The 23595-nt window shown below is 43.3% G+C and overlaps 1 protein-coding gene across 16 annotated transcripts in view; it reads left to right on the forward strand.

The window, feature by feature from the left end:
• The window catches only part of GIT2 (GIT ArfGAP 2), a 49337-nt gene that overhangs the window by 20489 nt on the left and 5253 nt on the right, over positions 1-23595 (forward strand). For 3 of the 16 annotated variants that reach the window (XM_045870440.3, XM_045870441.3, XM_045870443.3), the window contains exons 10-18: positions 2705-2777; positions 2971-3068; positions 4089-4200; positions 7493-7635; positions 9637-9786; positions 13385-13633; positions 15248-15337; positions 19365-19447; positions 20041-20229. In XM_045870440.3, coding sequence (XP_045726396.1) covers positions 2705-2777; positions 2971-3068; positions 4089-4200; positions 7493-7635; positions 9637-9786; positions 13385-13633; positions 15248-15337; positions 19365-19447; positions 20041-20229 — 1187 coding nt within the window. Of the gene's footprint in view, positions 1-2704; positions 2778-2970; positions 3069-4088; positions 4201-7492; positions 7636-9636; positions 9787-12055; positions 12166-13384; positions 13634-15247; positions 15338-19364; positions 19448-20040; positions 20230-20851; positions 21087-23595 lie in introns of those variants that run through there. The other 13 variants (XM_064578522.1, XM_064578521.1, XR_010407434.1 and 10 more) reach the window with 12 other exon arrangements.

Genomic DNA, 23595 nt, shown 5'->3' on the forward strand with positions numbered 1-23595 from the left:
TGTTTGCTATCAAGGGCTTGTGGTCCTGCCCCGGGTGCGAGCTCAGAGCTCGCCCAGTTCTGCAGGGCCCCGCCTCCCTTTGGCCCCTCTTCCCAGCCTGCCCATCTCAGCCCCCATCAGGGCCCCGACAGAGCAGCTTCTCTGGGCACACTTCCTCTTAGTTTGGTCCCCACGGATGAGGCCTCACCGGGGTGCTTCCCCAGCGCTTCAACCACCAGATTGCCTGCCTCAGGCTGTTCTCATAGCTCTCTGGATCAGAACCAAGATTCTTAACTTCTTGTTGTGACCTTGAAGGGTGTCATCCAGTGCTCACCGTTCAGTTTTTGCTCTGCTTTCCATCCGGTTCCTCCTGCAAGTGTGTGTGCGTGTGCACGTGCGCAAATGTTTTTTAACTATTTCATTTTGGGTTAACACTCTCTGAGGCCACCTTCAGGTCCTCTCTGGGAATCTTCTCTTTCTGCAGTGTTCTGCTTTCCCAGCTTCCAGCCCTTTTGTCATTCAAGTAGGTGAAATCTGACCACCTTGACAGTGTAGGTGAGAGTTTACCCAAGCCTGACTCTGAAATTGCCTCTCCCCTTTACTAGCACTTTACTAGCACTTCATATAATATTAAGTACTAAATATTACGTAAAATGAATTTATCGTTACTAGTATTTAACTGTGATATGAAATAAATGTATTTTATGCAATTTGGTGTCTCTGTGTTCTGTATCTGTGGTTTTGTGTGTCTGTGTGTTTTATCACCTTTCTTAAATTAAGGAGGTCATATGGTAGGATAATTAAGATGACAAGCTTTGGAATCAGATCGCACTAAATAGTCTGTGATTTCCTTTTAATTAGAGTATATAAGCCAATTTTTATTTTAAATAATTCAAACATTATTGGTAATACTCAAGCTCCCTTTGACTGACCTACATTTGCTAGGCCGAAAGCTGCATGAAAGTTGGGGTTAGGTCTGTCCTATCTCTAGCATGTGGCAGGCACTAGATAAATATGTGGAGCCGAGCTGAGTACAGCTCTCAAGCACTCGGACTCTGGGTCAGACTGATTAGGTACAGAGCTCATCTCTGACAAGCTCCTTAGCCTCTCTGTGCCTTGGTGTCCTCTCCTGGAAAGGGGGCTAATGATCCATCAGCGGCTCAGTGAGGATGGGCTGCTGTTATTACTTGTTGACCCCACCCCGTGGTCTCCTCACAGGGGACAGCTGGACCAGTGCCACGTCAGTGTTCATCCTATGATATCTCCCTCTGTCCCTCCCTGATGAGAAGCTGAGAGAAATATAAGACTAATATATTCCTTAAATTAGTAAGTGTTAACATTTAGAGAGACTTAACCTTGGATCTCGGGTCCATCACTTGCTGGCTTTGTGACTTTAGGCAAGCTCCTAACTTCTGTGCTTCAATCTCCTTGTCTGTAGAGTGAGATAAGAGTAGTTATCCTGTCTTCGTTGAGGTTTTGTGAGTATTAATGTGATGAAAGTAGCACAGTGCTTGGGATGTAAGCCCTCAGTCGGTGTTGCTGTTGTAGTTACTGAATAATGATAACCTTAGCTTGTAGCCCCTTATTGGAAAGAGACTGGATATTTACAATGCAAGTTCAAGTTCCCAATCCCTCATCACTTTATCCAACAAAAGGCTCTCAGAGTTTATTTTCAATTATAAATATAAATTAACCACACTAGAGAAAATGTAGAAAATGGACAAGAGGAATCATACTCATTCACTATATTCTTAATGGACTCAGACTCAATATTTTGATACATTTCTTCTAATCTTTATTTTATATGCATATCATTTTTTTGAATGGAAGCTCAGTCATTATTATAGAACTTTATATCCTCCTCCTTTCACCCAACAATGTACCCATTTTAACAAGCTCCCACGAGGTCTGTGTAGCCAGCCTTTTAAATTGCCACATAAAATACCTTCTGGGCAGTGTGTGACTGGATATTTACTGGGCCCCATCTCAGTGCCAGGTACTGTGTGGACATAAGGAACACAGTAGGGAATAAAACAAATTCATTGTCAACTAAAAAGTGATAGGCTTCAAGCATCAGGGTATGTTTTATGAGGAAAAAAGTGCAGAGAGCTGGAGCCATCCTGGTGGAGGCTTAGCCTCACCTGGATTGAAGAAGACCCTAACTGTCCTCCCCATCCCAGTGGCTGCCATTGGGTGTGGAGACTGTTTTGTTGGCTGACACTGCATGGTGCGCTGATGAGACAGGCTGTCCTTTGTGGGGGGTGCGGAGTTCTTTCCGAGATTGGAGGCCTGCTTTCTGAAGAATATAGCAAAGAGACTTACTAAAGACTGGGAGATATCCCAGTCTCTATCCCACCAAGGGTTTAGGATCCTTTGTATGTGGGGGCACTGACAAATGCTCAAGAGCAACAGAGGGGGCTTTAAAGGGTGATGTCACACGGAGAACTGGACCCTGCATTTCCGATGACTCTGCCCTCCTTTATAGCATACCCCTGTCTGCCTGTCACAAAGGAGTGAGGCTGCTGTGGGAGGCAGATATTTCTAGAGGATCTGTACTATTCTGGAAATGTTATTGTCTGTTTAACAGTGGGTATTTACTAAGCACTGGCTTTGGATAAGACATTGGAGATTAAATGGTGAATAAGTCACAGTGCCCACTCATTTTCCTAGCGTTAATCCTTGTCCCTTGTGTTCCTGATTTTTTTTTTTTTTTTTTTACTTGCAGCTAAGTAATCATTTGTTTGAAGAACTTGCCATGGATGTGTACGATGAAGTTGACAGGCGAGAGACCGATGCAGGTGACTGAACGTGTGGCTTTCTCTTAGAAGCTTCTGTTGTTGATGGGCAGTATTTCTACTGTCCTGGTGATGCATGTTGTCGACGTTTACTTTTGTGTATGTTGGTTTTGGAGTGTGCTTCCCCGAGTCTCCCTAGAAGCAGTGGCACACCCGTGGTGATGAGATTCTATCTCTGGCTCTTTCCTCTGGCTAGTCTGGCTTGCCACGCAAAACCACAGCACCCTGGTAACCGAGACAACTGTCGTCCCCTTCCTTCCGGTCAATCCTGAGTACTCTTCAACACGGAACCAGGCAAGTGGCCGAGTCTGAGAAGTAACCAGTGGTGTTATTTTGGGAATGGCTGATACGGTATTTAATTTTCCCAGGACAGGTATTTTAAATTTTTTGATTGATTAAAGCATTAATGTCCTCTACACACACAAACACACAAAACTCAAGAAATTGATAAGAAAAGCAATAAATGTAAATCAAAGACTGGAAAAGAATATAAGATAATTCACAGAAGAAATATAAAATGGCTTACAAATGTGAAGAAATGCTTAACCTTACTAGTAATCCAAGAAAGTAGCCTAAAGGCATTCATTAAAATTTCATCAATCAAATACTCCAGGCTGGTAAGGATATAGCAAAATGGGCTTTCTTATGCTATAGATAAGAGTTTACATTGCTACAGACTTCAGAAAAGTGATTTGTTAACTGATTTTAAAAGCCTCAAAATTAAGTCCATCCTTTCCCACAGGTAATCCTTATTTGGGAATATATGCTAGTAAAATAAAAATAACAAAGGTTTATGCACAGTGATTTTCATCAAAGCACTGTATAAAATAATAAAGCATTAAAAAACAGCCTAAACCTCTGTCAGGAGGAGAATGGTTGAGTAAATGGGGAAGGCCTTTTAATTTTTATTGATTAACGGCTGTATATAGTGATGGAGTCCCAGCATCTAGGCTATAACTTCATCTTGAAATTTTAAAATTTTCTTCCAAATCAGTATTTCATTACTGGGTCTACTTCAAAATTGAATTGATAATGGAAAAAAACAAAGCATCAGGTAGAAACATTTTGGTTTTGTTCACAAAAATAAATGTGCAAGGTGTTAATCTAGTTCTCTTATGTAGATGGCTCTACCCTGTTTGCAAGGAAAATGTTGATGGGTGCCTACCCTAGACTGCAGTGGTATTCTGATCATGCTCGGAAGTCTTTGCTTGGGAGTCTTGCTCAAGTCTGACAACAATGTGATTGGTTTTATGTGAATATCCATGCATACATTTTCACATTTGGGAATATTTCCACTTATTTTCTCACTCTCAGGGCAGACAGAAACTTGCTCGGTTTAATGCCCATGAGTTTGCCACACTGGTCATCGACATACTCAGTGACGCCAAGAGGAGACAGCAAGGCAGTCCTCTTTCTAGTTCAAAAGGTAACTGTTTCAAGCTGCTAAGATTTGCTGCTTTGGCCTTCTAAACTCAACACAGGTATTAAATTTAAAATTATAAATTAATTAAAGCAGTCATCATGAAAAATTTACCTTTTTGAGCCCTGATGAATTATAAATATTTCGGTTTTATTAACTACTATTCACATTTATCCGGTATATGTTTTTTCCTCTTAGATCACCGATCTTCCTATAAAATTGAATCCTGAAGTTAACCCAGAAGTCTGACTTAGGTCTTATTAAAGGGCAGAAGAAAAATCAGCCCTCTTGATTGATACTTCAGTTTACCTGTTGTTGCTTACATACAGAACTGAGCTCTGAATAAGAAAATTTGTTATTATAAACTTTAGATGTCTGTGGTGAGAATTATTGTGGTTTAAAATTGTAGAGAACACCAAGCCCTATTTCCAAGGTGCCCTGTTGAGTCTAGTTTAGTAGCTCAGTGTCCTGACTTTTCCATACTTCTTGTTTTTTTTTCCCTAATTATAGAAGTAATACATTTTTAATTATAAAACAAACAAGAAATACATACCATAAAAATTAAATTTTCAGGGCGCCTGGGTGGCTCAGTTGGTTAAGCGGCTGCCTTTGGCTCAGGTCATGATCCTGGGGTCCTGGGATCGAGCCCCGCATCAGGCTCCCTGCTTCTCCCTCTCCCTCTGCCTGCCTCTCTGCCTACTTGTTCTCTCTCTCTCTATCTCTCTGTCAAATAAATAAATAAAATCTTTAAAAAAAAAAAATTAAATTTTCAGTTAGCATAGTATTCCCCAATGACAGTAATCATTAATTGACATTAGTTTGTTCTTGATTTTACTGGTTCAACCAGGAATAAGCAAATTCTAAGAAAATGTATTAAATTTTGGTGAAGGTGCAGTGATAAGGTTCCATACATAGATTTGAAATCTCAAAAGGAATATACTCTTTGATTTAGCATTTCTATTTCTAGTTAATTCAAGGGGAAATGATCAGAGATGTTACATGTAATACTGAAAACATTAGAAACAAATAATAGTGAGAATCACATATTTGGTTTTTTTTTTTTAATTTTTTTAAAGATTTTATTATTTATTTGAGAGAGAGAGGGATAGAGCACAAGCAGGGGGAGCAGCAGAGAGAGAGGGAGAAGCAGGCTGATGCGGGGCTCGATCCCAGGACCCTGGGATCATGACCTGAGCCAAGGGCAGACGCTTAACCGACTGAGCCACCCAGGCGCCCCAAAGAATCACATATTTGAATAGTGCAGACTTTTTTTCCCCAACGAATATATAATGACATAATATAAAGTAATTAGTTTTTTTAATAGGATAGTCCCCATTTTGTAAGGAAAACATTTATACATATATATATGTACAAGTAAATATACCACATTAAGTACTGTGTAAATACATAATCAGTCCTCATTATTTGCAGATCCCATATTTGCAAATTCATCTATTTACTAAAACCTATCTATAATCTCGAAATCAGCACTTTCATGGTAACTTGTGGACATGTGCAGAGAGGCAAAAAATTTGAGTCACCCAAAACACACATTCCCAGCTGAAATTGAACAAGGCTATTTGTATGCCTTTTTGTCTCAACTGTCATGCCGTTAACAAGTGTCCTTTTTAGGTCTACTTGGTACCACATTTTTATATTTTTGTGCTTCTTGTTGATGATTCTGCTGTTTAAATTGGCCCCCAAGCGTAGTGCTGAAGTGCTGTCTGGGGTTCCTTAGCACAGGAAGGCTGTGATGTGCCTTATGGAGAAAATACCTGTGTTAGATAAGCTTTACTCAAACATGAGTTGTAGTGCTATTGGCTGTGAGTTCAGTGTTAACGAATCAACAATGTGTATTAAAGGTGTCTGAACAGGGGCGCCTGGGTGGCTCAGTCAGTTGGGCATCCAAATTTTGGGTTTTGGCTCAGGTCGTGATTTCGTGGGTTGTGGGATCGAGCCCCGTGTCAGACTCCACAGTCTGCTTGAAAGACTCTCCCTCTGCTCCTCCCCTGTTCATGCTCTGTCACTCTCTGTCTCTCAGATAAATAAATAAATGTGTTTTTAAACAATGGCGTCTAAACAGAAGCACACGTAAAGTAAGACTCTGTGCTGACTGGCTATAACAAAAGTGCTGTGAGCAAAGGCCGGCAGGGACCTGCCCTGTGTTTCCCCACGGAACAGTGCTTCAGGGTTTGCTAATTCAGCCGTCACGGCAGCTCTGTGTACCATACCGACTGCAAGTGATGACGTGGACTCTGTATGTGTAGGGAAGAGACTGGAAAGGTATAGAACAAAATAAATCAGTGGCTGTGATTGATTACCATTAGTTTCAGATTTTCTTTTATTTATTTTTTAAGATTTTATTTATTTATCAGAGACACAGTGAGAGAGGGAACACAAGCAGAGGGAGCATCAGGCAGAGGGAGAAGCAGGCTTCCCGCCGAGCAAGGAGCCCGATACGGGGCTCGATCCCAGGACCCTGGGCTCATGACCTGAGCCGAAGGCAGATGCTTAACGACTGAGCCACCCAAGCACTCCTCAGATTTTCTGTATTGAGTATTACTTCTGTAAATCAGATGATACATGCATTTTAAATACTAATTTGAAAAATTAAAATTCCTTATTAGAAATCAGACGTCAGCTTGAGTTAGTTGCCTCGGAGAAATTGGAGAGGCTTAGATAATTTGTGAAATCTTTTATTCAAAATGTGTGAGAGCCTATGGAATCATCCCTACTCCCCTGTAGACCATACCTTCCTGGTGTGCATGTGTGTGTCCACTGGGTTGTTCTGTTTTCCCCTTTCTCTCTGGCAGTCAGCCGACTAAATGCCAGCGCGCGCCTGTTCTTTGAGCACCAAGTTTCTGGTCTCCGTTTTAGCAGTCTCCTTTTGGTGACATTACCTTGTAAACAAGTTACAGTTAAAATTGAATCACAGTTAATTTTATATTAGTTATGACTTTAGTTCCCTGATTTGGAACTATACTCTGTCTCCTCCAATGAGAAACTCGGGAACCTACCTCCTCAATCTGAGCAGCACTTTGCAAACCACCTAATTAATTTGCCCACATTTGGTGAATGACCCAGAGGGACACTGAAATGCCTCTATGCAGTTGATAGTAGACCCTCTGTCTGGTTGGTAACTTGCTCTATGATTCCTATATTGGTGTGAATATAACATTGCTATTTCTGTCATTTTCTTTTAGTCTTTAAATGGCTAAACCCAAAAATCCTCCCAGTGGATTTTAGGGGAAAAAGTTTTTTTAAGCCTGAAGAAAAGTTAATTTGCTTCTATTAATAGACAATGTGGAGCTCATACTGAAAACAATCAGTAACCAGCACAGCGTTGAGAGTCAAGACAATGACCAGCCAGATTATGACAGTGTGGCCTCAGACGAAGACACAGATCTGGAAGCTACTGCAAGCAAAGCAAACAGGCAGAAGGTGAGGTGACACGTTGCACACAGAAAGGGAGAATATGTTTCTCTTTGGAATCTTTCCTCCTACAAAATCGCCTTATTTGTAAACCACTGTGAAAAGTGCTCTGGAGATAAAGTTGGGTTTACTACTAGCTTGGGCCAACAAGGTAAATCGTTTTAAAATAGAGGGTTCTGTGTCCCTAAATTGATTGCTGAAGCACAGCCCTACCTCAATTGTGATTTTATAAAACTTGTGAGGAGGGGCTATTGTGTTTTATTCCTTCAGCAAATGTTTACCAAGTGACTTCTCTGGATCATACTCTCCCAAATGAGGCCTAGTCCCTTTCCTGTGAGGCTGTCCCTGCCTAGTAGGAGAGAGAACTGCAGTCAGAGGTACAAAGGGATACATGTCATAAGAAACACAAACGGAAGCGGAGGGTAGGGGTGTGAGAGGAGACCCAGCTTGTTGGCGGGAACAAGTGTCTCAAGGGGCAGGAGGGGGGTGCTGTGTAAGTGGGATGCCTGTCAACATGTGCCTTAAAGGATGCATGGGATTAGGTATGTGGAGAGGCAGGGGAGGGTGGTCTAGGCAGAGAGAAGGTAAAAGAGGGCATCTGGCACAACCTGCTCATGTGTAGAGACAGCCTAAAAGGAGTGGGACTCACAGCTGTAGCAGAGGCCGGGCGTCACATCATGGAGGAGCGTGACGTCAGACGGAAGAGTCCACACCTTGGCAGGCAGTGTAGAGCCCAGGAAGCTCTTAGGCAGGGCAGGAGGTCGATGGTCAGCAATTTTCGTTCCTCTCTTTGGGGAGGACTGTTCTTGGTAGGTCAGAGAGCAGAGGAAGGAAACCCAGTTGGGGTATTGCTGAGAGGTCGCCCTGGAGCCTGTGCTGAAAGGGTCCAGATGGAAGGGAAGTCACAGTAACCGAGTGAGTGTGGGCCCAAAGAGAAGGCAGCGGAGGCCTGCTGGTGCACCTGCTACTGAGTCCCCAGGACCTCGCCTCAGATCTGGCCCACAGAGGAGCTCAGCAAACATTTGAGAATGGACAAACAGGAAGACAGATAAAGAGGTCTCAGCAGTAAGTTCGAATGTTTGAAGCGGGGACGTAGACTTACAGAAGATGTGTCCAGAGTTGTCCAGCTCACACGACTGCGAGAAGGATAGTGCCATCAGTAGATACAGGGAATAAGGCAGGGACAGCAAGAGTCACTCGTCCCATCTGCTACGCCCCTGTCCAGCGTCCCCAAAAGCACCAGATGCAGAGCAAAAGCCAAAGTCATGACGGGATCCTACTGATTGGCGTCCTCCTCTCTGCCTTGCACACCTGCTGCCTCTAGCTAAGCTCTGCTGCTGGCTAGAACGTTCCTCCAGACAGCCACTGGACTAATGTCCTTCCAGCTGTTACTCATGTCTCACCTACCCAAAGGCTTAGCCTACCTCTCATTAAAAGGCACCCACCTTCACCCCTACTTCTCTCCCCAGCCTCTCACCCCGCTCCATTTTCTCTCTTTTCCATAGCATTTGTCACCTGCTGTCATACTGTGTAGTCACTTATTTTTATTTTGTCCATCTCTCACTCTTCTGGGGTGTAAACCCCATGGGAGCAGGAATCTTTGTCTATTTTCTTTTTTTATATATCCCAAGTCCCTAGAACACTGCCTGATGCTCAATACAAATAGGCTGGAATGAAGGAATTACTGAGAGAACGAATTTAAAAAAAGAAAAAGGAACGAGCAAGAGAAAGGCAGGGAATACAAGACAAACGCACCGAGAGTCCTCGTCAGACTAGATTTGTGGCCGCGCTCCCTGTTCTGTTAGAAAATATTGACTCTAATTTAACTTTTCAGATATTACAGTAACCCTACCTTTATGCTTTACTTTTGCATTCCTCCCAGAAGCCTTGATTTGGTTTGATTAACTTTGCAGTCCAGCTGGCATGGTCAGAATTTGAAATTCTTTAGCTGTGAGTCTTGAATGTTATCATCATCTCAGATTGTGAACATTTTCCCCAATTTATTTTTAGAGCCTAGATTCAGATTTATCAGATGGACCAGTCACTGTGCAGGAATTTTTGGAGGTCAAAAACGCTCTAGTGGCTTCTGAGGCCAAGATACAACAGCTAATGAAGGTGAATAACAACTTGAGTGACGAGCTGAGAATTATGCAGAAAAAGGTAACACGTTAATAAATGCCAGGATGATTGACTCTTTAACCCCGTAGTATAAGGAAGAATCCCAGGCACAATGCTGGTGGGCAAAGGGGAGAGAAGCAGTTATTGTAACAGACCTAAAAACCTTTGGGCCAAGCTTTTTGGAAGCAGTATGTATTTGGATATTTCAGATGAAGTGGTTTTGAATAGAAATAAATCCAGAGTAAGTTTCCCAGGCGGTTGGCACAGAGCAACCTGGTGGCAGCCACCCTTGCAGTATGCCGTGCTTCCTGAGGGTGTGGGTGCGCCCCTTCCTACTGCTCCTTCTAAAGAATCACACCACGAAGACAGAGCAGGTAGAAGCCCCGAACAGGTGTCTGTGCTTTTCAGCGCTCCGTGCAGAGGGTGCCATCTCTGCTCACTCGTATTCTCGGTTGTTACCCAGCTCTGGCAGCTCTGTCCCACATCCCCGCTCGGTTTTTCACCAGTACTTACTAATTTATGATGTCCTCAGAGCCTAGAGCAGGGCCCGCCACAGAGTAGGGACTCTGTAAGTATAAGAAAACATTTTCGTTTGCACTAGTGAGAACTGTACACTAGTAAGAGACAATCCCATTTGCCCGGCATTTTCTCGTTTGCTGCCTTTTGGGAGAGTCAGAAATATATGAATATATTAATCCCTAAAAAGAGTGTGGTTACGAGTAGCAAGGAATATGCTTAAGAGGGAGATTGTGTATGTAACTATGAGACGGCTGTCCCTGTCATTCAGTTCTCCAAATTGAGGTTTTGTGCACTTCCCTTAAACAGAAACAAAACGAAGTATGTACCTGTGTCTTAATTCTGCCATTTGAAGAGTGATGTTTCAGAATCATTATCAAGAACAGAGGACAAGGTGCACTCTCTGTGCGGCTGGGTCCTTCCCAATTGTGTCCCCTAAAGGAAGCCCAGGGAACTAGAAGGAGGTCTGTCCCCTCTGCCTGTCAGGGAAGGACACTGCAGTGTACTCTTGCCTGGGGCTTGGTCTAGGATTCTTTTGGTGTGGAGTTCTAGATGATTTTTTTTAGATATATGGCCCCAAACCTATAATACTGCCTGATGATCAACCAGATTTTAATTCACCCCTTGTTCTGGGCCAGCCTGGTCCCATCTAGGGCTGGTGTGCAGCCGTGAACAGGGCAGACCAAGAGCCCTTCTGTATCAGACAGGGCTTGCACTTCTGTCTTTTCTGAAATATCTTTTGTTTAATGAATTACAGTTTGTCCCATTAATTGAACTAATAATTTTTGTTGAGGTGACTTTTTCTGAAACATGCTGACTTTGCCAATGTAAATCAGTCTGCTAAGTATCACTTTTTTTTTTTTTTTTTTTTTTTGGCTATAATGCTCCTTTAGTATTTGTAGAAATCACCAGAGATAACCTCGTATCTCTGAAAGCAAACGTCTTGAGCCTTAAGAAATGCAGAGTGAAATTATTTACCATTGCTCATGGATTATCTCAATTCTTAGAAATGCTTTTGATTTCTGGAGCTGTTGAATTACCTGTAACTTCTCATTTCCTGTTACACTCCTTCCAAACAAACATGTATAGTCTGATTCTTCCTAAGATCAGCATCAATCACATTTATTCTAGGACATCTCTCTAAATACCAAGGACTAAAATTTTTTAAAATCAAGACAAGGAACTCGTGCTCATCAAACACATTCAAGTAAAATCTGCACTGGATGTTTTAGAGGCATGACAAGTGTTAAGATCAAGTTTCAGATTTCAAGGCGTTATCTGAAAAACTCTATGAGAAGGTTTTTACATAGGCACGTGACCAGACACCCTAGTCGTTCGTGAAGGGGCATGTGTCACTTTTGCTCCTCACTCTCCGGACTGTGTCCATTTCACTTTAGGACATGGGCTCCCTAATAAATAGTTTGACAGGCACCTTATGCTTGTCTCTATCCTGGAATGTAGGAATTTTCAGTGGCTGCTTGTCACTTTGCAGCTGTTCTTTCTTTGGGAAATGAGTTGCAGATAGAAATTAAACCCTGTAAGCCTTTGTGGTGTAGAAGCGCTCCGTCACTCCTTAGTGGATCATACTTGGAAAAAACAGAAGTGAGGGTGTTTCTGTGGCAGAGGCAGTATAAATCAGACTGTCCCCCAAATTTGGCATTATTACTATAAAGTATATAGAATTTGCTTATTTTGCAAAGATGTGTTGGTTTTATTTCAAAATTAGGTAAAAGTTTTTGTATCTATATAGTTGACAAAGTAGCATGATTTGTATCTGATCTTTCATATTTAACAGTTGCTTGGAAAAGATGCTAATTAATGAAGAGGAGCAGCCACTATTGGTGTATTATTCACAGATCGGTGCTTTCTAAATAAAAATTGAAAGTAACTCCTAACACTGAATGGGTTTGCTATTGAAAAAGTAATGATCTTCTGGTGCAAATACGTTTGCTTGCGGACTTAAGCCTTGGCCCTGGTGGGGAATTTGGTCAGAGTTTACAGTCTCTGTCAAAGAGTAGACAGCTGAACTTATACCACACCCAGCTTATAAAATGTCACGGAAGATGAAGGAGCACCAGAGGGAAAGGACACCGTGCAGACGGGACTCAGTTAATTGTGTTTCAGATGCCAGACGCTAAGGAGTAACACGATTCCTTGCTGATCCCTTAACTAATTCATCAAACACCATGAAGCAGCCTGCATGTGAGGAATGGAAGGAGCAATCAGGGTCTCCAAGTGACAGCCTCTAACTAAAATAGGGTGGTGCCAGGCAGATTAGAGTATTTAAAGCCGACACCGCGGAGGTTGTGTTTTTGGTTAACAAAGCCCAAGGAGAGAGAGAGGCCAAATATTCCGGCCCTGGCTCAAAGCTGATTGATCACCAGAGGGAAGACGCGTGCTACGTGGAGCATTCAGATGAAGATGTTAACGTAGTTCGATAGGCCTCCAGTTTTCTTCGTGATATGTTAATATAGCAAACTTACCATGATTTGGTTCCCTCTCTTTTTTAAGAAGTTCTAAATTGTTTGGAATATCAAGAGTATTCTGTAATAAAAATTTGTTGATCATAATTTTTCTTGTTGGCTTTTTGGGAAGCAGTAGCCCATCTGATTTTTCATAAGCTGAACTTCACTGTCTTTCTTGCTTTGCAAAGCAACTCTGGTTATCTTTGTGCTGCTTCCATGGTGTCTGCTGGCATTTTTGGCATTTGCAAATTGCTCAGGGCTCATTTGAAAAGCAGGTTACCTAAATCTTCATGATCTCAAGCTCTTGCTTGAAATAGCCTTAGAAGAATCCAGAGTCTGGCTCGCCTGCAAACACTTCCCAGGCCCACCATGACCAGTTTTTAAGTGGTTAGACATTCCGTTTTTTAAAAGTCCCAACTGTAACCTTTCTGCAATGAGAAATCAAGCCTGTTTAATTTGCTTGAGTGATGAAGTGAGTTGATTGCGTGTCACTCATTCTAGGAGAGCGAGTTCTTGTTTGTAGTTGCCTGTAACTTTCAACCCAGCTAGCTGTTACTGTTCTTACTGTTTAAAGCTGGTAGTTGTATGCGTTTACTTGGTGTTTGCTTTTTCTGCTTGCTATAGAAAAACACCGTCCCACTGCCAAACATTTCTTTCAGCTTCAAACACTCCAGAGTGAAAATTCGAACCTCAGGAAACAGGCCACAACCAATATATATCAGGTGCAAACTGGTTCTGAGTATACAGACACTTCCAACCACTCTTCCTTAAAGCGACGTCCGTCTGCCCGGGGCAGTAGGCCCATGTCCATGTACGAGACGGGATCAGGTCAGAAACCATATCTCCCAATGGGAGAAGTGAACCACCCCGAAGAGAGCAGGACGAGACTCCAGCCTTTCCCCGCGCACGTAAGTAACACCACTGGCGCTTCCGCTGTTCACTCTCTGTCCAGCCTGACTCCTGCACTCCCTCTCTGAACCTGCAGATCCCTGTGTCTCTGCTTTGCCAAATTGGGCTAGGAGAGTTATCCTTGTGTTTGCTGTATTAACATGTCAACAGATGCTTATTATACTCCCACAGGCAGACAGGGCCGTTGGCGGAAAGTTTTCCAACAAAGTTCAGGATTCTGGCTCCTGTTCAGCCCCCCCGCCCTTTCCTCCCTCATATCCATAATATCTTTCCCAGCCAGTCAGTACTGGAACTTTTTTTGTAATAAGCTTTCTTCCCCACTTCTAAAAACAAAAACAAATGGTAAAGGTCACCAGCAAAAGTAAGTGCCATCTTCTTTGAGGTAGACAGATAGGTGCCCCTCTGTGAAATGGAGCCCTTAGAATTCAGAGTGCCTTCTCTGCCCCTCCCGGTGGAGCAGGTGTGTCTGCGGCCTGGGTGTGCAGGGTAGGCCTGGAAGCCTCCAGGCCTCCGCAGCCTCTCCACGTGTGGTCAGCCTGCTTGCTTAGCTTCTGCATCCCCCTCCTCCCCTTCATGGAGACAGTGTTGCTCTGTCATTTCATAAAAGGGAAATGTAAAACCTCTGTACCGATTTTACAAGTATTGTATGCCAAAGACTGCATTCTGTAACAGGCTGCTAACCACCTTGTTTTACAACGGAATAAGTATTGTGTTGTGAGGTTTTCAAATGTTACATTTCTTTTGGATTAATTTATTTTAAAAACCCATCTTTTGACAAACTGTTACAGACATTTGGAACTTAGGCTTTTTCAGAGAGTAGTATTTATCTTTTTTGAACGTGAAAGTTGTTATTTCTTCAGTCAGATTTTATAGGAGTTTCCAAAAAATTCTCAGAGTAAATGCAGAGTAAAGGATATGGTCTAGTAAAAAAAACTTAGTTTAATTTTGTCAGGCTTCAGTGTGGTAAAATTTCAGTGTTGTTATATTGTAGTTGGGGGTCCGTTACTTCAACTTAAGTTGTTTGGGCTAAAACATTCTAAGGCAATTGATTTGGTACATTTGGTGTAATGGAAATGCCATTGAACTAACTTAAGGATCTTATTTTTGTATAACTGAAAACAAAAGTTAGGAAAAGCAACTTTTGTCAGTTTTCACAGTATACTTTGTAATTTTAGAAACATTTAGAATGCAATGTCATTTTATTGCTAAAGTTCTGTATCTGTACTGAAGAGTAGCTTAATAACCTATACCAGCTGAACCATTCATATAGTTTCTTATTTCAAGTATATCCTGATTAAAAAACAAACATTCGTTTAAGACTATCTGACAAAATTAACAAATTAGGCTAGGTGTTACCTTTTCTCTTATGGAAAAGTAGCTTTATAAATTCCGAGTAATTTCTGGGAGGCATCTCACTAAAGGAGTAAACATTTCTGGGGACCTGTCATCATCTAGCATGGCACTGAGCCTGCCCGTCACAGAAATTTCAGCACTGATCTCACAGAGTGAGTTTGTTTTTAGGATTCTTTTACTGGGAAGCCCTGGGTAAAGGAGGCGTAGGGTCTTTTGTTTGTTTTGTATTTTCCCGAGTGTGTTTCTTTTTCCCCTTCCAGATCGGGAGGAGTGCGCTTGTGACCTCCTCTTCGTCTCTGCCTTCCTTCCCCTCCACACTTTCCTGGTCGAGGGACGAAAGCGCCCGAAGGGTTAAGTACACTCTGACCGGTCTGCTGTCTGGAGGAGGGGCAGTGCTCCTGGGCGCTTTGTGCTTCTCCTGGCCCTCCTGTCCCTCCACTAACTGCCCTTCTGTCCTGCATGAGGCAGTGCTTCCCCCAGGTGTCTCAGCACAGTGGCGTGTGCACACGCACGCACACACGCATGTCTGTAGGAGGTGGTCTCCCTTTTGTCTAACCCCACATTGCTCCATTTCACTTAATATTTAACAAAGTTTGCAACGCACCCTATAACATTTATTCAGAGCAATACTGTCTTTTTAAACAATCAAAAACAATTAGCTGGCTGCTGGTTAAATACTCTAATAGGGCCACTGTGTCAAATTTGTCCAGAGTAACAGTTGTCAGATTAACACTAGGATATTTGGGCTAACTGAAACACTAAGACACCATGCTTTATTATTTTGTATTGTTTTGCCTGTTGACACTTTTTATGTCTAAGCCATACCTGACACACCCAGGTTCTGCAGTCCCTGTGTCCTGCGTCGGAACTGCAACACGTGCCAGCATTGGAGGACTTGGAGGTGTAGGCGGCTGCTAGTACGGAGCCGTTCACGTAATGAGTTGGTTGAGTCCCGCTTGCTGATGTATAATTTACATTCCCTATAACAATATGTGATTCAGGTGAGCCCCTTTTAGAGTAGGCAGACAACAGTCTTAAGCGCCTCTTCTATACCCAACCTTTTGGTAAGTCAGAGTGTCCCAGGGACTTAGGTGACATTCTTGCTCCCAAAGGCACTGTCAATTTAAAAAATCCTTTCCTGTGGCGCCTGGCGGGCTCAGTCGGTTAAACGTTCAACTCTTGATCTGAGCTCAGGTCTTGATCTCAGGGGCATGAGTTCAAGCCCCCCACTGGGCTCCACGCTGGGCGTGGTGGAGTCTACTTAAAAAAAAAAAATCCTTCCCTGCACAAAGAGTGCATGATGTCAAGCTGGAAAGCAGTGGAGAGGGTGTACAAGCTTGGAAGACCTGCGTTCAGGTCATGGCGCACTCTTGCTTTAACAGAAGGGTAGTGTGATCCAGCTTGAGAGGCGGGAAGGTGGCCGTGGGTGAGGCACTGCCCTCACAGACAGGGTGGGGTCTGCAGGAGGCTTTTTTTCCATTCCCGCCACATCAGTAAGAACGACAGAGAGTCATTCCTTGCCACTGCCGGTGCCCCATGGCTCATCGAGGCCCTGTGGCGGTTCTCTTCCGCACTTGGAGGTAGTCTATTAAAAGGCATTCTTGTGTGATACTTAGTCTTCTGAACAGTTCTGACACTGAACTGCAGTGTTTTTATTGTAATTTTCCAGTTAAAACTAAGGGACAGATAAAGAGAAATGAAACCACTCATTTGAAATTTTGCTAGTAAGAGTCAAGTAAACCTTTGCCCACTGTGAAATTTGTTTAAAAAGAAAAAAATATCTATCTTCTTTGGTAGTTTTGAGAATCCTTGGCAGGGACTGCTTGCTGAGACAAGTTTATACAAGATTAACAGTTATGTCATTTAAACTGATAATCTTGATTGTTCCTGACAGCTTCATCATGAGTTTAGGCTTTTATGGCATGTCTCTATTCAGAGAAAATTGCAGATCTGTTCAGTAAACTGAGCCAGCACCAGCTATAAGGTAACTTTTCTATTAACAGCTTTGAGAGAGCAGCACTTTAACTAATAGGTCTTAATCTTAGCTCTGCATGTTTACAATAATTTTCATAAAATTAAATGCTGGCTAATTTGAAATCCTGTACCATGCTTTTGTTGACAACGATGAAATACTGTGTAAGTAACTGATTTCCCGAGTGGTTATTGCTATATGTTTTCTGGGCTTGAGGAACATTTCCTGAGTACTTGTTGGATATATGAGCTGTTACTCTTCTAAAATGTTTAAATGAAACTTGGTACTTTCGATCATTGTGGGGTAATGCATTTGATTTGTAATTATCACATTTACATCAAGGAAAGCAAAAAGATTGATTATAAAGATGTGAGATTTTCTGGGTTTAATTCTGTTTTCTAGATTTTCCACTGGAGCAGCTCTGGATGAATTTTCTAGAATAATTATTTAAATGCAAGTTTTTTACGTATTCATTTTTGTATGTGCATGTGTGTGTGTACACACACGGACACACCTGCACATACAAACACTCATCCATGTGTATGTGCATGTGTATATAAAAACTAAAGGAAATAAGCATTCCCTGTGAAAGGTAAGATGGGGTATTTTTGTTTGTTTGTTTTGGGGGAGCTTTTTTAAGATCACCTCTAGAAGAGCCTGCTTTCCCTGTTCCCTGCACGGGGTACAGTGCCTAGCTTTGGTCTTCCAGCTACACTTCTAGTGTCTAGTAACTCACTGACGGGTTCATAAAGCCAGGTCAGAATAAGGCAGCAGGTAAAACAGAACTGCTTACTGGTAGGAGATGTAAACATAGGGATCTGGAAGGTTATAGTAGATTTTATAGAACTTAGCTTTACAGACTCTCCACATGGCTCCAAGCCAACACTTTAAATCATTTGCCAGATGAATTTGAGTGGACAGAGCATGAGTTCACATTGAATTTTAGGAGCCCAGCAAGCATCTTATATTAGAATGGCTAGAACCAAGTAAGAGCACTCAGAAATATGGGAAAACCTCAGCACACGGTGGAAGGGCCAGCCTTTGCCCTGGGAGGGGAAAGGGAGGCCATGGGGAGAGTGAAGCCAAATATGGCATGAATAAGGAGTCTTTCCCCACCTGGGGGCTGGCAGCCTTGCAGGTCTGCATCGAGCCTTCGGAGGGCCAAGCAGCATTACCAGCAAGGAGCAAATAATTAGACTTTATATAGACTCTTAAACTGGCCTACTCTATGCTAGCCATTCTTTTGGATGAAGATACAAAGTCTCCATAGGTTTGAACAAGGATCTTAATTTACAGCCATATCTTTAGCCACATTTTATTGCAGCATCAGTAAAATTCCTTAGTCACATATTTTGAGTAACTTGGATTGGATTAAACTCAAGGGATAAAGGTAGAAATAGCTCATATTTGTATTTTGCAAGGTGATCCAGTTAGGTTTTGAATCAATTTCCACTGACTTCTGTTCTAGATGAAGAAATTCCCAAACATTGTGGGTAAAATAAATACTGAGGGAAGATCATTTTTATTAAACACTCCAGAACTAACATAGTTCCCTTCAAGGGCATGTGGTCCCCTCCAAATTTGGTCACCCTGGAAGACCCTATGCTTCGCTGTGCTGACGTTTGCCCAAAACATTTTTAGGATTCCTCTTTTGAATCTGTGTTTCATTTTTTAATCTCCACAATTGCATCAAGTATTTATATTTTAAGGGATAGATGTTTTGGGAAACATAAAAGTGGTTGGAAACCAAGTGTCACGCTGGGTTAATCCATTTTGGTTCACAAACAACATGCAGCAGTAAATTAATAATACTGGTTTTCTTGTGTGGCTCATACCAACTGTCTCTGAGGACAGTTCTTGGAGAGCCCTAAGTGTTTTGAGCAGTGACAATCCTCAGGGCCCCAGGCACGGAATACTGGAGATAGTAGGAGACAGGACCTAGGTTCTTGGTGCTGGTTTTCTGCTGACTCTGTGGCCTTGGCTTTGTCCCCCAGCTCTTATGGCCCTTGGTTTTCTCATCTGGTATTAGACTAGATAATCTGCAGCTGGTTTCCAGCACCGAAGGTCTTAGGTATGTAAGTGCTGGCCTGTGTGCATTGTATTATGGTTAAATTCCATATTCCTTAGAGAACTAAATGTGGGTGTGTTGCTTTTGCCTGTCTGCGTTAGTTTATACTGGGGATCTGCTTATGAAGTTGCCACTGAGCTAAGAAGAAAATGGTGCCAAGAGGGAGAGAAATCTTTTCTGGATCTCCTATTCAACTTTTACTAAACTTTCAATAAAGGGTTGGCTCCTGGAGATCTGGGACCTGGAGGCCACATAGTGTAACCGGTAACAGTTCCTAGGCAAGGCTCCCAAATGTCTCGGGCTCAACACTAACGGGTGTTGCCTTTCTTTCTTACAGGCATCCAGGCTGGAGAAGCAGAACAGCACGCCTGAAAGTGACTACGACAACACCCCCAATGACACGGACCCAGACGACACGGGGTACACCTGCAGGACTGCCCTGGGGCGGGCTCTCGAACCCAAGACCTAGCAGCCGTGCTCAGGAGACGCACTTTATCCCCCGCATGCCTCCTCTCTATTTTCAGACCCATGAGCTCGTAGAACATGGAAGCCTAAGTTCATAGTTCAACCTCTTATCCTATTATTACCCCAGGGGCCTGGTTTTCTTTTACCAGCCTATTATACACGTCTCTGAGTGGCTGTAATGTGCTTAAAATCAGTACTCTTAAGTCAACGTGAGGTCACATTCTACATTTGCAGCCCAAGGGTTGAGCTTTCTTAAGGATGGCTTTGTAACAACACACCCTCGCTGTTCCACTTGTTTCCTCCCTTTCCCTGTCTTTACCCTTTCTCTGAGAGTCATAACTTTCAGCCCCGTGGTAGCAGCTGCCATGTGAGCTATGGCTGCCTGTTGAGGAAACAGCCTCACCGTGAGTCTCCTGCCAGACAGGATAAAGGAAACCACAAAAGCAGCCAGCTCATGCATTCAGCAAATGCACATGCACTGGCTCCTAGAACCAGAGAAGCAGCTAATAAGCACCTGTCACATTTAGCCACTTCTTTGATGGTCACAGGTCAAGCAGAAAGGGAAGGCAGAGGAGTATGGTGTGGCAAGGCGATGGCTCAGTACCGGATACAGCGGAACCCCACACAGCCCCAAGCCCCATCCTCCCCAGCACGGAAGACGTCATCCGGAAAACTGAGCAGATCACCAAAAACATACAGGAGCTCTTAAGAGCAGCTCAAGAAAATAAACATGACAGGTAAGGGGGTTGGAAAATTCTGCCTGGAAAAGTGTACCTGCTCTGGAAGAGCTGCTGCTCATTATGAACAGGGATTTTTTTTTTTTTCATTATGCTGATCTTTTTAAGGTTTTTTGAAAATTTCAGGTTGGCATAACAGGCCAAACTTGTAAATTTCGGTGTTTTTTTGTTTTTTACATGCTATTTTCCATTTTCTGTGTTCTTACGAAGTGCTCTGGAAACAGATGCCTCTAGAAATAGAACTGCTGCCTATTTAGGGTTATTGATATTGCTGGTGACGATGGCGAGAGGAAAGAAAGAAGCTACCTTAGACCTTGCACTTGATTGTTCCAGCCCCTGTGCTCCCTGTGGTCTCCCTAGCTAGAGCAGAGTTGTCTGACTTAAAAGGTATCCTGATATGAACTTATTTCTTAGGTCTCCTTTTCATGCATGTATGTGTGTATACGTGCGCAGCATGTGTGACCATCTAGGAAACAAAGCGGTTTACAAATAAAAGTGAATCTAATTGACACCCAAATAATTCTGTGCTCCTGAAATAACAGTCGTCTTACTCTGAGCAGAAGCACATCCTGCAGAGTTGTTGTTTGTATTTTTTTTAAGATTTTATTTATTTATTCGTCAGTGAGAGAGTGAGCACAAGCAGCGGGGAGAGGCAGAGGCAGGCTTCCCGCGGAGCCTGGAGCCCGATGTGGGACTCGATCCCAGGACCCTGGGATCATGACCTGAGCCGAAGGCAGACGCTTAACCACTGAGCCCCCCAGGTGCCTGCAGAGTTATTTCTTACGGTGAAGAAGGGACTGGCTCTTGTTTCAGCTCATTCTTTTGTTCCCTGAGCATGAATTCTCTGAGAACTTCTGGTGAGTTGTTAACTGCTCTGGATGACATCCTAGTTTCACGTGGCCAGCCGAGTCTAGACACACTCGTGGAATGTGTAACATCCTCCCACTGAGTTACGAAAGCAGCAGAGGCAGTCATAAGCCCCGAGCAATCTCACTGTTTTCCGTGGGTCAGCAGAGTGTGGCGCCCCGGCGAAGAGCTCCGTTGCGGGCAGTGCGCCCACAGAGGTGGTTCCAGGAACACTGTACTGCTCCTCCTTGGTCCTCCCTGTTCGCTTATGCCGCATAAAGATGCCCAGTCATCTTTTGCCTTCTCTGTGTTCCCGGCACTGCCAGGCTAGGCTCCTCTCTCCTCCTTCCCTTTTTCCACAACTCCGACTTCCCCCAGGGTCACTACTTCCACTCAGCGGGAGAGGAGTGGACAGTGGTGAGGGATGAGAGTTCGGTTTCCCAGATGGACTGCTGGAGGATCCTCGGAGGAAAAGAGGAAGGCCACTGCTCAGCCTCCTTCCATGAGAATTACAGGGCTGTTCATCCCCCTCCTTCCAGGCAGCCTCTCTGTCACACACCCCCATGCCTCACGAGCTGCAGGTGCTCAGTCCCTCCGCTCGGCGCCACGGCCTTGGCAGCAAGCAACTTCAGGAGCTCCCTGCATAAAGCAGGGTGTGTTACAGCGCTCCAAAGGGCAGTCTTTTACGGGCTCCCGACACCGAGGTGGCCTCCCTCCCCAGGGCTCTCCCACCGGTCAACAACAGGCTGCGCTTTTCATTTACTCCAGTTCTGAAGTGCCATGCTTGTATTTCAAACAAAAAAAAGATGTTTACATTCCACTGTTCTCTTTGGTAGTTGTCAAAAATAGAAATATCTGCCTGGAGGCCGTTTCTGGCCTCAGAGATCACAATAAGGTGCTTGTTTTTCTTTTTTTTTAAAGATGTACAAACCCATTCAAAAGCGTTACAATCTGATTTTTTTAAGACCATGAGAGAATGATGCAGAGTTTAATCATTAGTTTACTCTTTCAGTTTAAATTGGAATTGATCTAGAGAATTTATGTTCTATGAATTGTTCAGTGTTCTAAAATCTCTGGTTACTTACATGTGCAAGACACTTTATAATTTTGCATTGTAGTGATTAAACCCATGCCTTCTCCTCTTATTCATCTGTCATTTATGCTCATCCTAAGTAGACCAGCAGCCTACGCAGACACATTCAGGCTTTGCCCTGGTGCCTTGAGCCAAGCAAGCTGCCCATAGCCCCTGACCTTGCCTCAGCCTGGTTCCTCCCCTGGGCCTCTAGCCCCACTCCCTGCCTGTCTCTGTCTCTCTCTCATACATGCACACACGCACGTACAATCACACAACTCAGGAGTACTACATATGCACAGAAGCCTTTTTTGAGGAAAGATAACAGCTTGAAGTTGTGAACATGAACTCTCCCCGAGCGAGGAGGAGGATGACTTTCTCATTAATCTGCATGTGCTTTCTTTTGTGGCTCATTGGGGACTTCCTAAAGTATTTCGTACTGAGTGAGTTTTTGGGAGGTGTCCTTAGGAAAATTGTCTTCTGTGTAGCAGGGGGAAGGTTGAATTATATTTCTGGGTCAAAATGAAAACTGTAAGCAGAAAACTCTCAGGTGTGATTCTCTGTTAACGTGTAATTAATGGACATACTGTTCAAGTAAGATTGATGCCTGAGACAGTGGTTGCCATAGACACAGCCTTTTTCCCTGAGTGTGTGACCAAATGGGTTGTTGCCCCTTCCTTCATACACAAGTGAAGTGACTCCCTCTGCCTTGGCTTTTTTGTTACCATGTAGAATATGGTTTTAATTGCTCACAAAGGTAAATGTCAGGATTGCCCATTTGAAGGTATTTTGGGATAATATAAAAACCACTTTCTTAAGATACAATGATTTAATTAAAATGTAGCCAGTCTTACTTAAATAGTTTTGAGACTAGATTTCTTACAAAGATGAAATACAGGGTTGTTTGTTATGACAGTGTTTAAGCAGAAGCCAACTTTATGACTTAAAAAATGGAGAAAGAATTTTACTTGAGGGCTTTAAGTGCAAAGCTGGATGCCGAACAAGATTTCATTCCCTGTCTTGGAAGGGAAAGTTTAAAACACAGCCACATGGGTGCTTGTGGAAGGCCACACCTGTGTATTCACACCATATTTCCTACCATGCCACAAACAGGCTGCTAGCAAGCTTTTCTCATATCCCATTTCCCCCCTGGGCTCTGTGGGTCAGTGTCCTAAAACCAGAACCCAGGCCAGGTGGCAGCATGCTCGCTAAGAACTGTTGCTCAGTCCCATCTTCAGTGTGTCTCTGTCTCTTGACCTCGTAACACATACTACTCAGGGCGGAAGCCTAATATTTTGAAGGTGCAGAGAACCAGCCCCATATGCTGCACATCACAGTGCCAAGAATAAGAAGCCTGAGTGAAGCCCAAGTCTCAGTTCCTGCAGTTTTCCTCACCTAAGAAGTCAGAGTCACCAGTCACGAATGGAAAGAGGCCTGCTCTAAAGAAA

This window comes from Mirounga angustirostris, unplaced genomic scaffold, assembly GCF_029215605.1.
Source record: "Mirounga angustirostris isolate CCGP_5_RB_7025 unplaced genomic scaffold, mMirAng1.0.hap1 SCAF_14, whole genome shotgun sequence".
NCBI classification, from domain to species: Eukaryota; Metazoa; Chordata; class Mammalia; order Carnivora; family Phocidae; genus Mirounga; species Mirounga angustirostris.